This window comes from Arachis ipaensis, chromosome B9, assembly GCF_059453495.1.
Source record: "Arachis ipaensis isolate K30076 ecotype BB chromosome B9, ASM5945349v1, whole genome shotgun sequence".
NCBI classification, from domain to species: domain Eukaryota; kingdom Viridiplantae; phylum Streptophyta; class Magnoliopsida; order Fabales; family Fabaceae; genus Arachis; species Arachis ipaensis.
This window is the reverse complement of record NC_142444.1, coordinates 7,340,864-7,359,139: the sequence shown is the minus strand read 5'-3', so window position 1 is coordinate 7,359,139 and position 18,276 is coordinate 7,340,864. Positions and strand designations below refer to the sequence as shown.

General features: G+C 27.1%; 1 protein-coding gene and 1 pseudogene across 1 annotated transcript; both read left to right on the top strand.

Annotated features, from left to right (window-relative positions):
• Window positions 1-16,525, top strand: part of LOC110267010 (ABC transporter C family member 8-like) — a 34,359-nt pseudogene extending 17,834 nt beyond the window's left edge.
• A 788-nt stretch (window positions 16,526-17,313) lies between these two features.
• Window positions 17,314-18,054, top strand: LOC107614709 (uncharacterized). The gene has a single exon (XM_016316853.1). The coding sequence runs from the start codon at window positions 17,314-17,316 to the stop codon at window positions 18,052-18,054; it is 741 nt and encodes a 246-aa protein (XP_016172339.1).
• The last annotated feature ends 222 nt before the right edge of the window (window positions 18,055-18,276 follow it).

Sequence of the window (18,276 nt, the reverse complement as noted above, 5' to 3'; positions counted from 1 at the left end):
ACATTCCCAGTATTTATGACTAAACCAAACACTACAAATTAATCTTTCGATAATATAGCAATATATATAATGATAAAATAATTGCAAAAAAAAACTCATTTAGCCGGGAGTACTCCATGTAATTTCTCAAAAAGAATATCTCAGCAATATATATAATGATAAAATATTTGCAAAAGAAACCCACTTGACTGGAGTACTCCATGTAATTTCTCAAAAAGAATATCTCATATTTTTATGTCAATGCTGAATTTTTTTTAAATAAAATAAATACCTTATTTATTGGTTTATATTTTTACATTTTATTTGTTATCTCATTCGCATAATATACTAGACAAATTAAATTTGTGTTCATCTCATGGTTATTTCCAATGTGATAATTAACAACTGAAATCAATAATAATAAGGTTGATTATAATTAAGACTAGGGTTAATTGTTCTCCAGATTCCAATGTGACATTGAGAGAAAGTCTATATACGATGTATGGAATGAAATAGTTAATCTGTACCTTTTTTGTTTTAAAATAATTTTTTTTATTAATGTAAATATAATTTAGATAATCTTTAGATACCGTTTATAATTCTTTTATATTAACAACGTATATTAGAATCATTAAAAATTGACTAAAAATTGAAAATTAAAAAACAACTAACATTTTTCTTAAAAATATGTGTTGAAACTTTTGAATGTTAAGAAAAAAAATTATTTTGTTTTTTTTTATTTTTTGGTATAAATTTTCTTCAGCAACGTATGATTACTCTTCGAATCGTTGTACATTATTTCAACCACACATTGTAGTAAATTATTACACCTACTAAAGAACTATTTAAAAATAAAATTAATTTCTGTAAAATTTCATATCCACACGACAATAAACAAAAGTAGCCGCAACTAATCTTTCTAGTCCTTATTATTATGTTACTGACTAATCGGATTATTTGTCTCTATATATGTTAATCCATCCCATGTTTTTTAATAGTATTTTGCTGGCTTCCATGTCTTTTTCCCTTGTTCCATCATGTCTTTTCACGCAAAATAATGCATGCAAACCACACACACCTACTAAAATAGATTTGACTTTGAAACACAACTTTCACTCAACCACATATTCTGATTTTGAGCGCACTCTAGTGATTTAGAAAAATGCTTTAAAATATGTAATAAATACAATAACCAAATAAGCAATAATAATTATGTAGAAAAATAAACAGTAATAATTAAAACTATGCCACTACTAGTTAACCACCTTACAATTTTTTATTCGTGATGTTGTGATAATCTACTTAATATATTAAAACTGGGTTTTTTCCTAACTAATAAAGATAAAGTGTCGATCTTTTGTGACTCCGTTTTCCCTCTAAAATGAACTTTTTTATTCTCTATTTTAAATTATTTTATAAAAATATCTTTATTATAATTATATCAAATCAATATTTAATACATTATTAAACTACTTATCAGTTATCAATTAAAAATATTTTTAATCATTTTAATAATAATAATAATAATAATAATAATAATAATAATAATAATATATGATAATGATAATTACCCGTGATATCATTTATTGAAAAAAATATAACATAAAAAAATATCATTTATTTAAAATATCATTATGGTATATAATTCATAAAAAAAAATATTTCACTTTTATTATTGATTAGAAGATAACCTATTTATATTTTGATTAATTTTATTTATTATTATTATTATTATTATTATTATTATTATTATTATATTTAATTTACAAAAAGATAAATTAACAACCATATTATTATTTATCAATATATTAATATTGATAATGATTACATAAAAATTATTTAATATTTAATATTTTTATATTATTTATTTTTTATATATTTTGATATATTTATAAATATTTTTGATTATTTTTATATGCTATATGTTTACCTCCACTATTTAAAATTTCTGGATCCGTCACTACTTTTGAGCGTGTTTCTTAATTTATTTTTTATAATTCATTGAATACAATTTATTACAGTATATTAATTATATCAACTAATTGATTTGATTAGATATTTAAATATCACACGATTTATTAAAATTCATATCAATCACATAATTGTAATTTATTCTATTAAAAACAACAAAATTATTAAAAAAAAAACAAAATTAATAAAAAATAGTTAACTTATATTATTCTATTAATTTATTTAATATATTAAATTATTTTTATTTATATTAAGATTAATTTTAAATATTTTAAAATAAAAAGTATAATTAATTATAATTTGCATCTTAAATTATGTTGAGTACATGATATTCTATTATGCTGCTAAAAGTAAAAATGAGATAACAAATATAATTTTATCTCTTAATTCAGTATATTTATTTATATTTTATACTTTTTTTATGATTAATTTTGTACGGTCTTGGTATATTAAATAAAAATACATGTTAAAATAACAAAAAATAAAATAAAATTTCAATCAATAATTTTATATTCTTTACTTTTTTTTCAATTTTATTTTGATTTTAATTTATTACTAAAAGGTAGTGAAATTCTATTGATACCGAGATAAAGTTGCAAAAAGATCTATAGGGTAGAATAAGTAAAATAATGTGATACCCACATTACAACATCCAAATGAAATAACCTAAGATCTAAAATGTTTATCTTTCTCTTTCTCGCTGTCTATTATATTATCGATTCTATTATATAAAAATCGATTTTTTACATTTAATGATAGAGTCAACGTAGCATATGTTTGTGAGAATGTTTCTTAATTTATTTTGTTTAACTCATTAAATACAATTCATTATGATGCATTAATTATATCAACTAATTGATTTTATTAGATATTTAAGTATCACACAATTTAAAATTATGTATATTGATTTATTTTTATGATATATAAATTTAAGGAATAAATTAAAATAATATAACTTATTACTTATTTAATTTGAATACAACAAATACAAAATTAATTTAGTCAAAAGTTTATTATTTTCTAATCTTCTATACATAAAAATGACAAAACAAAATTGTAAAAATAATCTTTTTATCGTTTTTGCTATTTTAATTTTATTTTCTTTGCTTTTTTTATGTGTAATTTTATTTTACATTAACTTTGTGTATTTAATAACAAAATATACTCATATTTATTTTACCATATAATAATATATTTTTCTCCTATGTTAATCAAAGAATTTCAATAGTTATCAACTACATCTACTAGAATGAATGAGAAGTGTGAACTACAACAAGTTAAACCCAAATTCAAAATGCTGAAACTAAGGAAAGAAAACAGTGGATATATGATTAGAGAAAAATATATAATAAGGAGAAATATACTAAAACTGGATTTTTCCTCCAACTAATAAAAGTGAGGTGTCAATTCCTCATGAATTCATTTTTCCTCTAAAATGAAATCACTATTTTCTCTTCTAAATTTATTTTAAAAAAATATCTTTATTATAATTATATTATAATTAACATTTAACGAATAATGCATGATTATACTAATTTAGGAAAATCTCTTTATTATAATTATATAAAATCAATATTTAATACATTATCAACTAATAAAAGTGAAGTGTCAATCCCTCATGAATTTATTTTTCCTCCAAAATGAAAGCACTATTCTCTCTTCTAAATTTATTTTAGAAAAATATTTTTATTATAATTATATTACAAGTAGCATTTAATGAATAATGCATAATTATAGTAATTTAGAAAAATAAAATAAAGTCCAGTAATTTATCTTTCGACTGGACACGTATGTAGAATAACTTTCAAGAAGGAGTCACGTATAGTAAATACGGTCGATGATTGTAAAACTGTATACTAACATTGATATAATATTATTTCAAGTATATGTTTTGCAGATATCAAAGAAATGTGTTGAGTTATTTTTTAGTGGATTTAAATTATTTAATGTTTATTAGAGAATTTTGTGCATTAGAATTCTCTAATAATTTATTATTTATTTTGAGTTGATTTTGATATATTCTTACTTGACAGTAAAATAACATATAAAAAATTGTTGGTGAGTCTAAGTATTACTAGGTTATTTATGGTCACATTGAGTATATATGTTTGATTTATTGAAAAAAGTAAATTACTAAAACTACTTAATAACTATTTTAGAATTAATACATTTAATACTAAATTAAAAAAAATAAACAATATATAATATGTTATATTTTTATTAATCAAATTATTATAATTCAAATTAATCTTAACAAAAAAATTTAAAATTATAATTTCAATCTTATTACGTGTGCATGACAAAGGCTATTACACTTGTTGATAACAATATTACGGTTAGCAATTTAATTATTCCACCCACCACTCATCTATCATTATGTATCATGTTTGTTTTATATTTGTAAGATTTTATAAAATAAATTTAGTTTTGATAAACTGTTAATACAAAGTAATTTTATACATATATTTAATTATATATTAATATATCATAAATAATTATTTTTTATTAATCACATAAATAATTATTTAAAAAAATATAATTGAATAATTTTATAAAATATTTTACACTATAATATATTAAAATTAACTCTCATAAAATATTGACTAATTTTAGGTCATAGAAAGACCATAATAAACAAGAGAGGCCAATAAAAAAAGAGTAAGGTGTTCGAATAGAAGACTATCAAGAGGGTTTGATTATATTATTGAATATTCACTACTAAATACTAATAGATAGTCACATGTAAAAAAGCAATAATAGAGAAAGAGAGTACAAGTTTGAAGTTTTAGATCATAAAAAAGAAATAACAAAAAGAGAATTTTGATTCTATTATTAACTTGTACAACTATTATTAATAAGTACTAAAACTTTCTCAATATCCACATTTACTAATGTGTCTATTGTTTGGCTCTATTATTAATAAGTATTAAAAGTATGACCTAATAAATAAATATAAAAATAATTACAATTTAATAGTAAAAGTTTGTATAATTAAAATTTATAACTTAATAATAACAAATTTGATTTTCGCTTCACACCAAAATTATTTACACTATGTTTGGTTTGATAGAAAATGAGTGAAAAATAAATAAATAGAAAGAAAATTGATGGAAAATGATATTTTTTTGTTTAGTTAGGAAAAAAAATAGAAAAAAAAATGTTTGTGTGGGTCTCACTAAAAAAAATTTCTTTCCATCACAAGTAAGAAAACAAGAAGAAAAATGCTATATTTTTGTATTTTCAATACTATCTTTAATTATATTATTATTAACAAATATTAATATAAACTTATGTTTTAATATATTATTATAATAAAAATTTATATTTAAATATTATATGTATTAAATAAATAATTTAAATTAAATATTTAAAATTATAATATTTTATAATATTTATAAATATAATAAATATAAATAAATAAAAATATTTATACTTTATTTTATAATAAGGATATTAATATAATTTTATACTATTATAATTTTTTTCTTCTCATTTTTCTTTCTATTTAAACAAAAAAAAAATTATTTATTTATTTATTTTTTTGTCTATTTTCTATTCATCCAAATAATACACAAATAACTCAACTTTTTTTTTTCTTATTTTCTTTTTTTCCATTTTCTTTTCAACATCTAAACAAACCCTTAAACACCGAAATAGATCAGATATTGGCACCAAATAAAATAACCTGAGAACGAAACACACGGATCTAAGTATGCATGTTTGCATTATTTCTTTTTTAAATTAGAATAGAAAATTATATGGTACAGATCTAAATCTGTACAGATTTAAAGATATGATTACGTGGCAAAATCTAAACCACACATTCTAAAGCTACATTTTTCACTTAAAACCGTAACTCTTCATAAAGAAAAGCGTCACCTAATGGAAAAAAGTAAATTAGAAGATTTAAGAGAAGAAATAATTAAGTTATCAAAATTAATAGATCAAAAATTAATGATTTTAACTAATGTTAACTGTAACGATACCGAATTCTTAAAATCAATACAAAAAGACTTTTCTCAAAATCTTTATTTTACTATAAGTTTTATTGAAGGACTTCAAAAACCTGAAAAAACTTATTTTTCACACGGAATTTCTAAAAAATGTTACCATAGAAATGATTCCCCACATCTATATCATACTTTTAACCCACAATTAAATTCTATAGTAGATATGCTTGAAGAAATATTAACATCCATAAAATTTCAAAGAAATAAGGAAAAAGAGAATCCCAAAGAAGAGAAATTTCAAAATATAATCAACATAACAGATTTAAAAGTAAAACCACCACTAAAATTATGAATATTGAAGAAAAATTAGAAGAAGTTACAATGCTTTTTAAACAATTAAAAATGGCTCAAGAAAATAATATCATGGAACAGGAATTTCAAATAGAAGAAGAATTAGTAAATTCTGAAAATATAGAAAATGAAGAACATATCTTAGATTATTCAAGTGACGAAAAACCAGCAATTCCAATACAAGTTAAAAATGAAGCTGGAACATCTAAGGATAATCAATCTCAATTTAAATGGGAAACAGGTTTTGATAATTATGCTTTTAAAAAAGGGTTTATAAATAAAGATTCAAAATATACAAAAATACCATCAAAATACATTCCTAAAATCCAGGAAATGGAAGGAGAAAGAATGCTTGACTTAGACTGTAAAAAGAATGAAAAGGAAATTTTCGAAAATTGGTTGAATTCCTTTTTATTAGAAGCTTTTACTAATCCAAAGCTTAGTGAATTGTCTGGAAGAGATATTTGGAATTACATAGGGTTTCATACTAAAGGAACTATAAGAGATTATATGACATCAATAGAAAACCAAATAATAGAAGATTTAGCAACAAAAACAATAGCTTATGATAAGATATTATATATAATGATGATTCTATATAAAGAATTTTTTGGAAAAAATATTATAGATCATAGACAAGAAGTCTATAATAAAGAATATCAAGAAGCAAAAAACTATTTAGCTAATATTCAGATATATGATCTATGTAATGTGGAATCTTATATATGTGAATATAGAATACATTATTACAAATTAAAAGAAGAAGATAAAAATCATTATCTTAGTATGTATATAACAAAACTTCCATATCCTGCTAATGAATTTATAATGGGAAGATTTATAAGAGAAATAAATAGAGGGACAATTGAAAATAATTTTGGTGGAACAACCTCTGCAATAAGAGAGGAAATAAAAGACCGTTGTATGCAAGAAGCAACTCAAAAAAGATTTGCGAATATAATTAGAATTTGCTGTCAAGATAATGAAGAGATACCCCAAAAATATGGTCTTAATAATTTTCAAAGAAAAAGAAAATACCAATTTAAAAAAAGAAAATACTATCCAAACTGGAGAAAAAATAGGTATTTTAGAAAAAGAAATAACAGTAAAAACAAAAGACAAAAAAGTGACTATTGCCCGAATAAAAAAGAAAATTGTAAGTGTTGGTATTGCCAAGAAGAAGGTCACTATGCAAATGAATGTCCGAAAAAGAAGGATAAAAAGGATCTTACTAAACAAATAGAAATTGCTAAGTCTTGTTTCATGGAACCCTTAGAGGAATCTGATGATAACTTAGACTATATTTTTGAATATGTCTCGGAAACAGACTCAGAGATTGAGTAATAATACCACATTTATTACTATAAAAATAACAGAAAAATTTATAAATGCTTTCATAGATACTGGAGTAACACAGTGCTTTGCTAGTTCAAATATAAAGCTTGATTGGAAAAAATTAAAGAAACCATTAAGGGTTAGAATAGCTGACAAATCAATACATAAAATTGACCAAAAAGCAGAGATGGCTGAAATTTTTATTCAAAATTATAGGTTCATTGTTCCATCTATATATATGTTAGATTCTGGAATGGATTTTATCATAGAAAATAACATTTTAAAGCTATATCATCCATTCATTCAAGAATTAACATATATAGTTTTAAAAGCTCCACACGATTCTTCAATAAATCAAAAATCAAAACGTATAAAAATACCAACTACTACTATAGATAAGATCTTAAAATTTAAAATATTTTCTATATTAGAGACATGTTATTTAAATTTATACTTTCAGATAAATATTCCAAAAAATAATCTTGAAATAAAGATAGAAGAACTTTTGGATGAAATTTGTGCTGAAAATCCTTTAGATATTAAAAATACAAATAACGAATTAGTAAGCATTAAATTAAAAGATCCTACAAAAGAGATAAATGTTCCAAATAAAATTCCTTATTCCGCAAGAGATAGAGAAGAGTTCTCATTAGAATGTAGAGATCTTTTGGAAAAAGGAATTATAAGATTAAGTAAAAGTCCTCATGCGGCTCCAGCCTTTTACGTCGAAAACAATAATGAAATTAAAAGGGAAAAACGAAGAATGGTTATTAATTATAAGAAGATGAATGAAGCAACTGTTGGTGATGCTCATAAACTTCCAAGAAAAGATTCTATTTTAGAAAAAATCAAAGGAGCAACGTGGTTTTCATCTCTTGATGCAAAATCAGGATATTGGCAACTTCGTTTAGACAAAGAAACAAAGAAATTAACTGCTTTTACTTGCCCAACAAAAGAATCAACAAGTGTGTTGCTCTATGAATGGAATGTATTACTATTCGGATTAAAACAAGCCCCAGGTATTTATCAAAGATTTATGGAAGAAAATCTAAAAGAGTTAAATGAATTTGTTTTAGTGTACATTGATGATATACTAATTTTTACAAAACAGGATAAAAAAGATCATCTTCAGAAATTATTAATAGTTTTAGAAAGATGTAAAGAAAAAGGATTAGTTCTTAGCAAAAAGAAAGCAAGAATAGCAAAACAAGAAATAGAGTTTCTTGGATTAATTTTATCCACTCAAGGAAAGCTAAAACTTCAACCAAATGTTTTAGAAAAGGTAAGTCTATTTCCTAATAAAATAGAAGATAGAAAACAATTACAAAGATTTTTAGGGTGTATAAATTATATTTCTGATCAAGGATTTTTAAAGAATATAACAGAATACACTAAAAGCTTATTTCCAAAAATAAGTACTAAAAAAGAATGGAAATGGGATGAAAAGGATAGTATGCAAATTCAAAGAATTAAAGAATTATGTGAAAAACTTCCAGAACTTTATATTCCAGAAGAAAATGATTACTTAATAGTAGAAACATATGCTTCAGACATAACCTGGTCAGGATGTCTAAAAGCTAAGAAAGCTATAAAAAGTTTGGAACAAGAAAAAGAATCACTAGATTCTAAATATTCCCCAAAGGAATTACTTTGCAGGTATATTTCAGGGACTTTTACTCCAACAGAACAGAGATATACTACTCATGAAAAGGAAACTCTAGCAGCGATTAAATCTCTTAAGAAATGGAAAATTGATTTACTACCCAGAGAATTTACATTAAGGACAGATTCAAGTTACCTAACAGGTTTCATACGATATAATTTAAAAGTTGATTATAATCATGGACGATTGGTAAGATGGCAATTATTCTTGTTACAATATCCAATAAAAATTGAATATATTAAGGGTGACAAAAATGTTATTGCAGATACATTAACAAGAGAATGGAGTTCGTCTACAACGCATTAGATCAAGAAATTCAAAAATATGAGCAAGAACTCAAAAAATGCAAGCATTGTCAGCAAATAAGGACACAGATCCAATCCCTCAAGAAGGTCATTGAAGCAATGAAATCAACACAACAAGCAAAACCATCAGAGTTTAGCCAGCTAAGCATGGTGGACAAATCAGGTGAAGAAAAAGAAAAAATTTCAGAAAATAAAACAATTGCTGAAATCATTAAAAAATCTACCCAAGATAAAAAATATTATGTAATTTATAATGGCCCCATGAAAGGAGTATATGATGCCTGGGAAAAAGTAGCACCATTCACACATCAATCAAGGATAATTCATAAAGGAGGGTTTCTAACATTGGAAGAGGCAAAGGAATCTTTCAGGGAATATGAAGCTCTCCATCCAGAGCAAACCCTAAAAAGAGCAGATAAAGCTCCAATTCAAACCCAGAGAACAGGGATAATAAGAAACATTCCTACAAGGGCTGAAATCAAGGAAAAGAAAAGGGTCTGTATATCAAATCTCAGAGAAACCCTTAACATAGTCCTGAATTGGACTGAAAAAAAAAAGAGCAATTTTGGGATATTATCCTATTGCCAAAGAACAGCTAACAAAGCTGGTTATATTTCCAGATGCTTCCCCATCGGACACCTATCAGTTTTTCCAGTATGGATTAATTGATACAATTTTAATTTTTAATGATCTAAAAATTATTAGTGAGTTTCCTGCAAGATTTGTTGATGCAGTAAAGAGATTTAAAAATATGATTGACAATGTAAATCTAAGGGATATATCCCTAAAATTTACAAACAGTCAACCTATTTTTAATGAAGAAGAAGAATGCTTGGTTCCAGCACACCAAGTAATATTCATGTCCGTCTTTCCAGGAAATTTTCAACCAATTGATCAGATTCAAGATTTAACAATTTATAGTCATGAAGGAAGGCTAGCCAGCACACTAGCAAGGGTCTTTGAAAGAACTCAAAAAATAACGAAGGAATCTCACACAAGGATTAATTATAAAAGTAGAAATACTCTGCTTGTGTCCAGTAAAAGAAATGAAATTGAAGAAAGAGAGATGAGACTCCTGGTGGAATTTGAATCAGCATTCTACAATTTATCTGGACTTTTAGAAAAGCTCCCTGAAGGGATAAAAAGGAATCTCTGCTATTTGATAAAAGACAGAGAAGACCACAAGTGCCAGCTATGTGCCTCAGAGATATCTGAAGAAAGCAATAATGAAACGGAATCAACTCACATGATGAAGGAAGAAGACAATGCATCTGAGGGTCACATGATAAAAGAGGAGGACAGTGCATCTGAAGCATCTCTCAACATTATTGCATAGTGACGTAAGCACTTAGGTCATAGAGCACCAACAATGTAGCTGGTGCAAGAGAACAAACAATGACGTAAGCAATGACGTCATAAGAAGGGTAAGGATGGGAATTGTCCATCAAACCCAACTATTATAAATAGGTTGCTTAGGCAATTGTAGAATCATCAGAATATAGAAAGCAGGAGGCTAAGAGTACTCATATGCTAGGAGAGCAAGGAGGAAGCTGCCGAGGCGATTCTATAGTCTGAGGAAGAATTCCCTTAGGGAAAAATAATTCTAAACTCCCCTCTGGAGTTAGTATCTACAATCTCCCCTCTGGAGATAAAAACACCTTATGTAAATATATACTAAATAAAGGAAGTTTTTCTCCAGAAAGGTACATTTTCATCCTAGTCTTTCAATTATGAATTATTTAGAAAGTTTAGAATTAACAGAAGAATCTGATTATTATAGATTAACTGCTTTATTAGATAATGAAAAACAGGCTGTTCTAAAAATAGAATTGAATCTCAAATCAAATGAAAATTTTAATAAACAAAATCTTTTAAAAGAAGTTTTTAATAGAAAAAATATAATATACTATAGAAAAATTCAACTTGAAGCCCCTATAAAGATAAAATCCGCCAATGGAGAACTTGAAATAGCTTTGATAAATGATGAAGAATTGAGTAAACAGATTGAGAAAATTAAGGACCAACAAAAAAGATCTAAAATTGGATGGATTCATATTAGTACTATACAAGTCTTAATCAAATCTACATATATGAAAGGAATTAATTCACCAATAAGCTTAGCAATCTGTGACAAAAGAATTACTGATGACCCAATAGATCAAATAATTAGAATTGTTCATGGAAACTTGGCAAACGTAAATGTTAAATTCAATGCCCATCTTGGATATGCTATACCTTTATCAACTGAAAATCTTGGAAGATCTATAAGTTTGGCTTATAAATTTCACAGAAAGAATTTAATGGAACAAGACGATGAGCCATTTTCAATTACATATGCAATAAATTATGCTTTAACAAATAACCATCATAGTATAATATTTAAAAATAGAGAAAGAATTTATGTCGATGAATTATTTCAGAAAATTGTAAAAACAGAAATACCAAAATATAAAGCTATTGAAAACCCAGTTCTATTACTAAAAGAACCATCAGGAAAATTAGTTTCATCGAATTTTCAAATAAGAGAATCTAAAATTAATAGCCCTTTAAGTTTATCTAAGTTAAAGATTAAAGAAGAAAATTCTGAAATAAATGAATTAACAAAAAAGGTCGAAAAATTAAATGAAACCCTAAACACTAAATTATGACAATAAATAAAGAAAAAATATATGTAACTTATCAAGACAAGAAACAAGAGCTCTTTGAAAGAGAAAATCGGTTGAATTATTTACAGTTTTCTGAAATAAATCAAAGAGCATTTGAAGCTCTAAAAATAATTTATGACAAGTTGAAAAGAGAAGTTGAAGAGCTAAAAAAAATAATAGAATCTCTAAAAAACAGTGATGAATCGATGATAGAATTTGCAGAAATTCTAAGATAAATAATGAAGCATACAAAGATTGAAAGACCAGAAAATAAAATAAAAAGAAAAAGGGCGAAAAATTAAAAAGTAAAATAAAGGAGTATAAAAGGGAATTAAATAATCTTCAGATCGAAATTAATGACCTTATAATACAAAAGATAGAAATAAGAATAAATATAAATAAGTTGGAGCTTAAAAAATTTATAAATGCCTGAAAAACCATATTATGACTTAAAAGAATTAAAGCTGTTGAAAGAAAAAATGGAAAATGAAGTTGAAAAAATTAAAAAGATATTTAGAAACAACAGAAAGTGTAGAAATAAAAGAAGTTTTTGAGGATTTGAGAAATTATATTAAAGAAAAAGACAAACAGATAAAAGATTTTATATACAATAATCCATACAAAAAAGAATATTATAAACTAAAACAAGATTGAAAAAAACTATAAAAATAAAATCAGAATTATAAATACTAGTAATAGTAGAAATGATCAATACTTTTGATTATGAATTTACAAATTATAAAGCACCACCAATCGAATCTATACAAATTATAAACTTAAAATATGAAGAGTTAATAAAAATTTCGAAAAAGAAATTAAAAGAAAAATCGACTTTTAAAAATTGGTATCAGAGCCAAGTTAACGATTAAGGATAACACTTTCTCTTTAAGCAACACTTTTAGTGACACGCTTTTTAAATCTGTAAATCTATACGAAGATGCATCTGTACAGTAGATAGACCCTATATATATATATATATCCACACGAATTAGATCTAAGAGCCTCACATATATAAATTGCATCAAATATTCAAACGTATGTACTGATTCTCTATCTCTCTTTTTATTTCCCATTTCTCCACCGCATAAAGGGAGGTACCTGGTACCCAATTATAAGATCTATGGATAAGATTAGAATAATACAAAATCAAAGTCATGGCTAGTATGAGTAACAAAAATATTAGGTATAAAAAAATTTAACTATTAAATTAAAATATAAATATATACAAATTATTTAAATTATTATATTTATCATATATAAATGACTGATTTAATGATTATATTTGATATGTACCATGGCAAAAACATCTCTAGAAATATCGCTAGAATTTTTTGTCATTATCAGAGTTTTTTTTCGACGATCACATTAACATTTTTAAATTTTAAAATTTTTTAGAGACTATTTTATTATTAACAAAAGTCAAAAATTATTTTGTTAGGACCAAATCTCTCGTGTATGAATTTGGTATTTTTCTCTTATAGATAATATAGAAGTACTACACATATACAAGTCATTTTAGTTTACAAGTCATACAAGTTGGGCCAAACTCAATAAAAAGGATGCTTACCCATACGAGCGTGTGTTAATGTTGCAAGTGTGAGGAGTGCATAAAGTTAGTCTCACATTAAAGAAAGTAAGGAAGAGTGAGGAGTTTATAAGATGGGAAACCTATTAACTTGACACCTTAAGGTTTTAAGTTGGATGTGGTGTCTTCTCATCTTATGTTTTCTCGCTTGATTCCTTCCCAAAACCTCTCCGATGGTCAAGAGCTCCACACGGTACTCTGCTCTTCTTTTTTCTTCTTTACGTTTCTCCTCTTTTTTCTTCGCGTGTTTCATCTTCATTATCATTTTCTTATTACTGTTGTTGTTGTTACTGCATTTTTCCCTCATTTTTCTATTGATTTTGCAACATTATGTATTTTTTTTCTTTGTTTAATTTTTTTCTCTCTAGAAGAATGATGAGAATATGAAATAAGAAGATGAAGAAGAAGAAGCCGCAAAAGATGATGAGGAGGAAGGGGGAGAGTTTTGAATTATGCAGAATTTATCAGCACACATACACCGAAAATTCTTAAATAATACACCCAAATATCTTCGTGTTACACCCAAATATTTTTGTGTTACATCCAAATTTTCTGCAAATATAGAAAAATGTTTCCTCCATGTCTTTGTGTCACACCTAAATATCTTCGTGTTACACCCAAATACAGAAAAATATTTTCTTTAATGCAAAAACTTTTACATTACATTCAATTCAAACCATCAACGATGAACAACAATTTTCACAAATAAAAATAACATTATTCACCTATAGAATCATAAACTACTAACGAAAACATTAACTAGAATCAAACCACACGTCGGCCACTTGATTGGATTCAAAATAATCAATTTTGTTCTGATTCAATTGACAATCTAAACTTAAATTGTTCATTATCTTCAACGAGATAACTGATGATGGAGGGGAAGAAGGAAAATGAAGGAGGAGAAGAAATTCCAATAAAAAAAAAGAGGAAGAAGAGGAGGGGGAGGAGGAGAAGGAGGAGGTGGTGTTGGTGAGAGAATAAAATAAGAAAAAATGTGATAAGGTAAAACAAAATGGAAAAAAAGAAGAAGAAGATGGTGATGATGATGATGAAAAAAAGAAGAAGAAGCAACAGGAGATAAGGAGGAGGAAGAGGAAAAATTTTGAATTATGCAGAACTTATCAGCACATAACGCTAAAAATTTTCAAATACATTCAAATATCTTCGTGTTACACCCAAATATCTTCGTATACACCCAAATTTGCTGCAAATACAGAAAAATATTTTCTCTAATGCTACATTTTTTTTCTTCTTTTTTTTCTTATTTCTTTCTTTTTTTTAATTGAATAAATGTAAGTTCATCCTCTTCTAAGTAATTTTGTACCTTTATGTGTTTTTTCTTCTTCTTTGTTTGATTTTTTTTGTTTTTATTCTTGTTAAAAGAATAAAATAAGAAGAAATTTGAGAAGATAAAACAAGAAAAAAAGATGAATAAAAAAAATATGATGATGATGATGATGATGAAAAAGAAAAAGAAGAAGAAGTAGAAGATGAGAAGGAGGGAGAAGAAGAGTTTTGAATTATGCAGAATTTATCAGCACACATACACCAAAAATTGTTAAAGAATACACCCAAATGTCTTCGTGTTACACCCAAATTTGCTGCAAATACAGAAAAATATTTTTTTAATGCAGAACTTTTACATTACATTCAATTCAAACTATCAACTATGAAATATTATTCACCTACAGAATCATAAATTACTAACAAAAAAATTAACTTGAATCGAACCACGCGTCAGCTACTTGATTGGATTCAAAACAATAATCAATTTCGTTTTGATTCAATTGACAATCTAAACTTGAATTATTCATTATATTCAACAACGAGATAACTGATGGTGGAGGAGAAAGAGGAAAAGGAAGGAAGAGAAGAAATTATAATGAAAAAAAAAAAAGAAGAAAGAGGAGAAATAGGTGATGGTGTTGGTGACAACGATAACGAAAGAGAAAAATAAAAAAAAAAAGAAGAAAAAGAACGTACAACCAGAAAAAAAGAAGTAATGACATAAAAAAAAAACATGCATGCGTGAACATAAATAATTTGTACAAAAAAAATGCTTATACATTAATTTAATTGTATTCCTTCTTTCATGGGACTTTCGATATATTATCTAGAATTATTTTTTATGTATAAACATAGTCTCCCCATACTCAATTAAGAGGTTGCGGGTTCGAGTCTCCTATATTTGATAAAAAAAAAAAAAGAATACAATTAAATCAAAAGCATCAATCAAAATCATAACAAAATTTAAATATTTTTTACATTTTTATTCTATTTCACCGTTATTAATCTTTAAATTATTAGAAAAGTTCAAATAATTTCATCAGGTCTCCAATTCCAACCATGAATTTCTCGAAATAAATATCGCATTCAGCTTTGTTCTCGTTCTCCGCTTCAGACAGGCGGCAAGGCTTCCGTGGCTACCGTAACTATCCCCACGCTCTTAGCGCAAGATATATCCGGTTTTGGTTTTTGTTTTGATTTTGGTTCTGTTTTTTTTGTTTTGGTTCTGCTTCGATTCTTCTAGGCACTACCGTAACCGTAGTGGTGCCGAGGACGTTTACGCTTGCAACACTGGTGGAAGAGCTATGTGTAACTGCCTTAGAATGATCAGGGAGTTGGATTTTGTGCCTTGTTTGCATCTCGTTCACTTGTGGAGCCGTAACCACCTCTGCATTACGTTGAATTTGAGCCGCCGCCTCCTCCTCCTCGTGCTCCTTTGCGTCAATGCATAGTACTAAAAATATTGAAATCAAAATAATAAAAACCAGAGAAAATTTTATTTTTTTTTAAGATGTTAAAATTACACGTTTTTTCTCTCTATTCGTAAAATGTACATTTTTCTTCTTTATAACTTTTAAAAAAAATTTTCTTTAATTCATTTTAAATTTTTTCTGCTAACTAATATTAACTTTATCCATTTTCAAAAAAAAAAAAATTATTTTTACAAAAATACCCTTTAACAAAAATTTATATTTTTGTCATTGAATTTTACTTACTAAAATATTCTTTAATAAATTTTTTTATTGATTAAATTATATTTTTACTAAAATATTTTTAAAAAATTGATAATTAAATTATTTTTTTCTAAGATACCCTTCAATAATTTTTTACGGACAATTTACCAATTTAAAATGTTTGAGGTTCAAAATTACCAGAATACAACTTTTGAAACATTGATACGAAAATGCAATTTTTCCTAATTCTATGTAATTCGTGGGAGGGGTTTGACGGATTCTGAGTGTACATAAACCGTGGTAGGGATTCCACGGTTTCTGTTTGAATATACAATGAGCATAAACCGCTGTAGGGGTTCAGTGGTTTATGCATGGACGTATTTCGCCTATAAATATCCACCTAGGAGAAGTATTGTGATGTAGAGAGTCATTTTCACTTGTTCAAAAAATGAGTGAGGAGAGTTTTTTGTTCCTAGTCCACTGTTATGGGAAAATTAAAAAAAAGCAAGAGGCATGGAGTTAAGTTCACCGACAGAGAACCGGTCAGTGTTTTTGTGCGATCCACGATGACTCTGTCAGAACTAAAGACGAGCATTTTGCAGAAGGCAAGGTTGTGTGGGTCCAAGTGGGTGAAGAAGTTGTTTTACAAGATTCCAATTGCGGTTGTTTCAGCTGGGGTGCAGTATGAAACGTTTGTGATCGGGGCAGACGAAGACATGCTGGTTCTGTTTCATTGTAGGCGCAGTTTTCTGGAGGTGAGAATACACGAGCTTTTTGCCAAGTTGGAAGATGGTTTTGATAGTTCTGGTGCATCGGCGCCGAATCCTCAGTCGATGTCGGTGGGGGGTGCGTCGACTTCGATGCCTGTCGTTGCAGCTGGTTGTCTGTTGGCTGGACCTCCACCCCCTCCATCGCCTCCACCAGTGGCAGCTAGGTCACTTGGATTGATTCCTGGACTGTTTGGTGAGGGTGAGCCGGATCATATTGAGAATGCGATGCGAGATGATGATCTGGATGATGAGCCAGATAACATATTGGGAGACAGTAAGGAGGATACTTTGAGCACGTCACCAGCACGTTGTGGGCCATCCGGTTCTGGTTCAGCCCAACAGCCGCCACATTTCTCCACATTGAACGTGGAAGCAATCGGCCTGCACCCGGACATAGATCCCACCTCCGGGAGGCATGGGTTATACGAGGAAAATCCTTCTAGAGACTTTCAGATTGGCCAATCTTTCCAGACTAAGGAGGAAGCTGTGTTGAGTGTTAAGGATTATAGCATCTGTCGTGGGTTTAGTATCGGGTGATTGAGTCAGATCATCTGAAGTTTCATGGGAGATGCAAGGAGGTTGGGAATGGGTGCACGTGGTTGATTTGCATCACACATCGACAGCGCAAGGGAACTTAGGAGGTTAGAAGGTACAACGGACCTCACACTTGCTTGGCGACGTCGATTTCTAGTGACCATCGACAACTTGATCACCATGTCATTTGTGCTAGGATATTTCCTTTGGTGAGGGCGGATGCAA

What these genes read in the sequence shown, in the direction of transcription:
- LOC107614709 (XM_016316853.1), top strand. Translation starts at nt 17,314, where the DNA reads ATGACTCTGTCAGAACTAAAGACGAGCATTTTGCAGAAGGCAAGGTTG.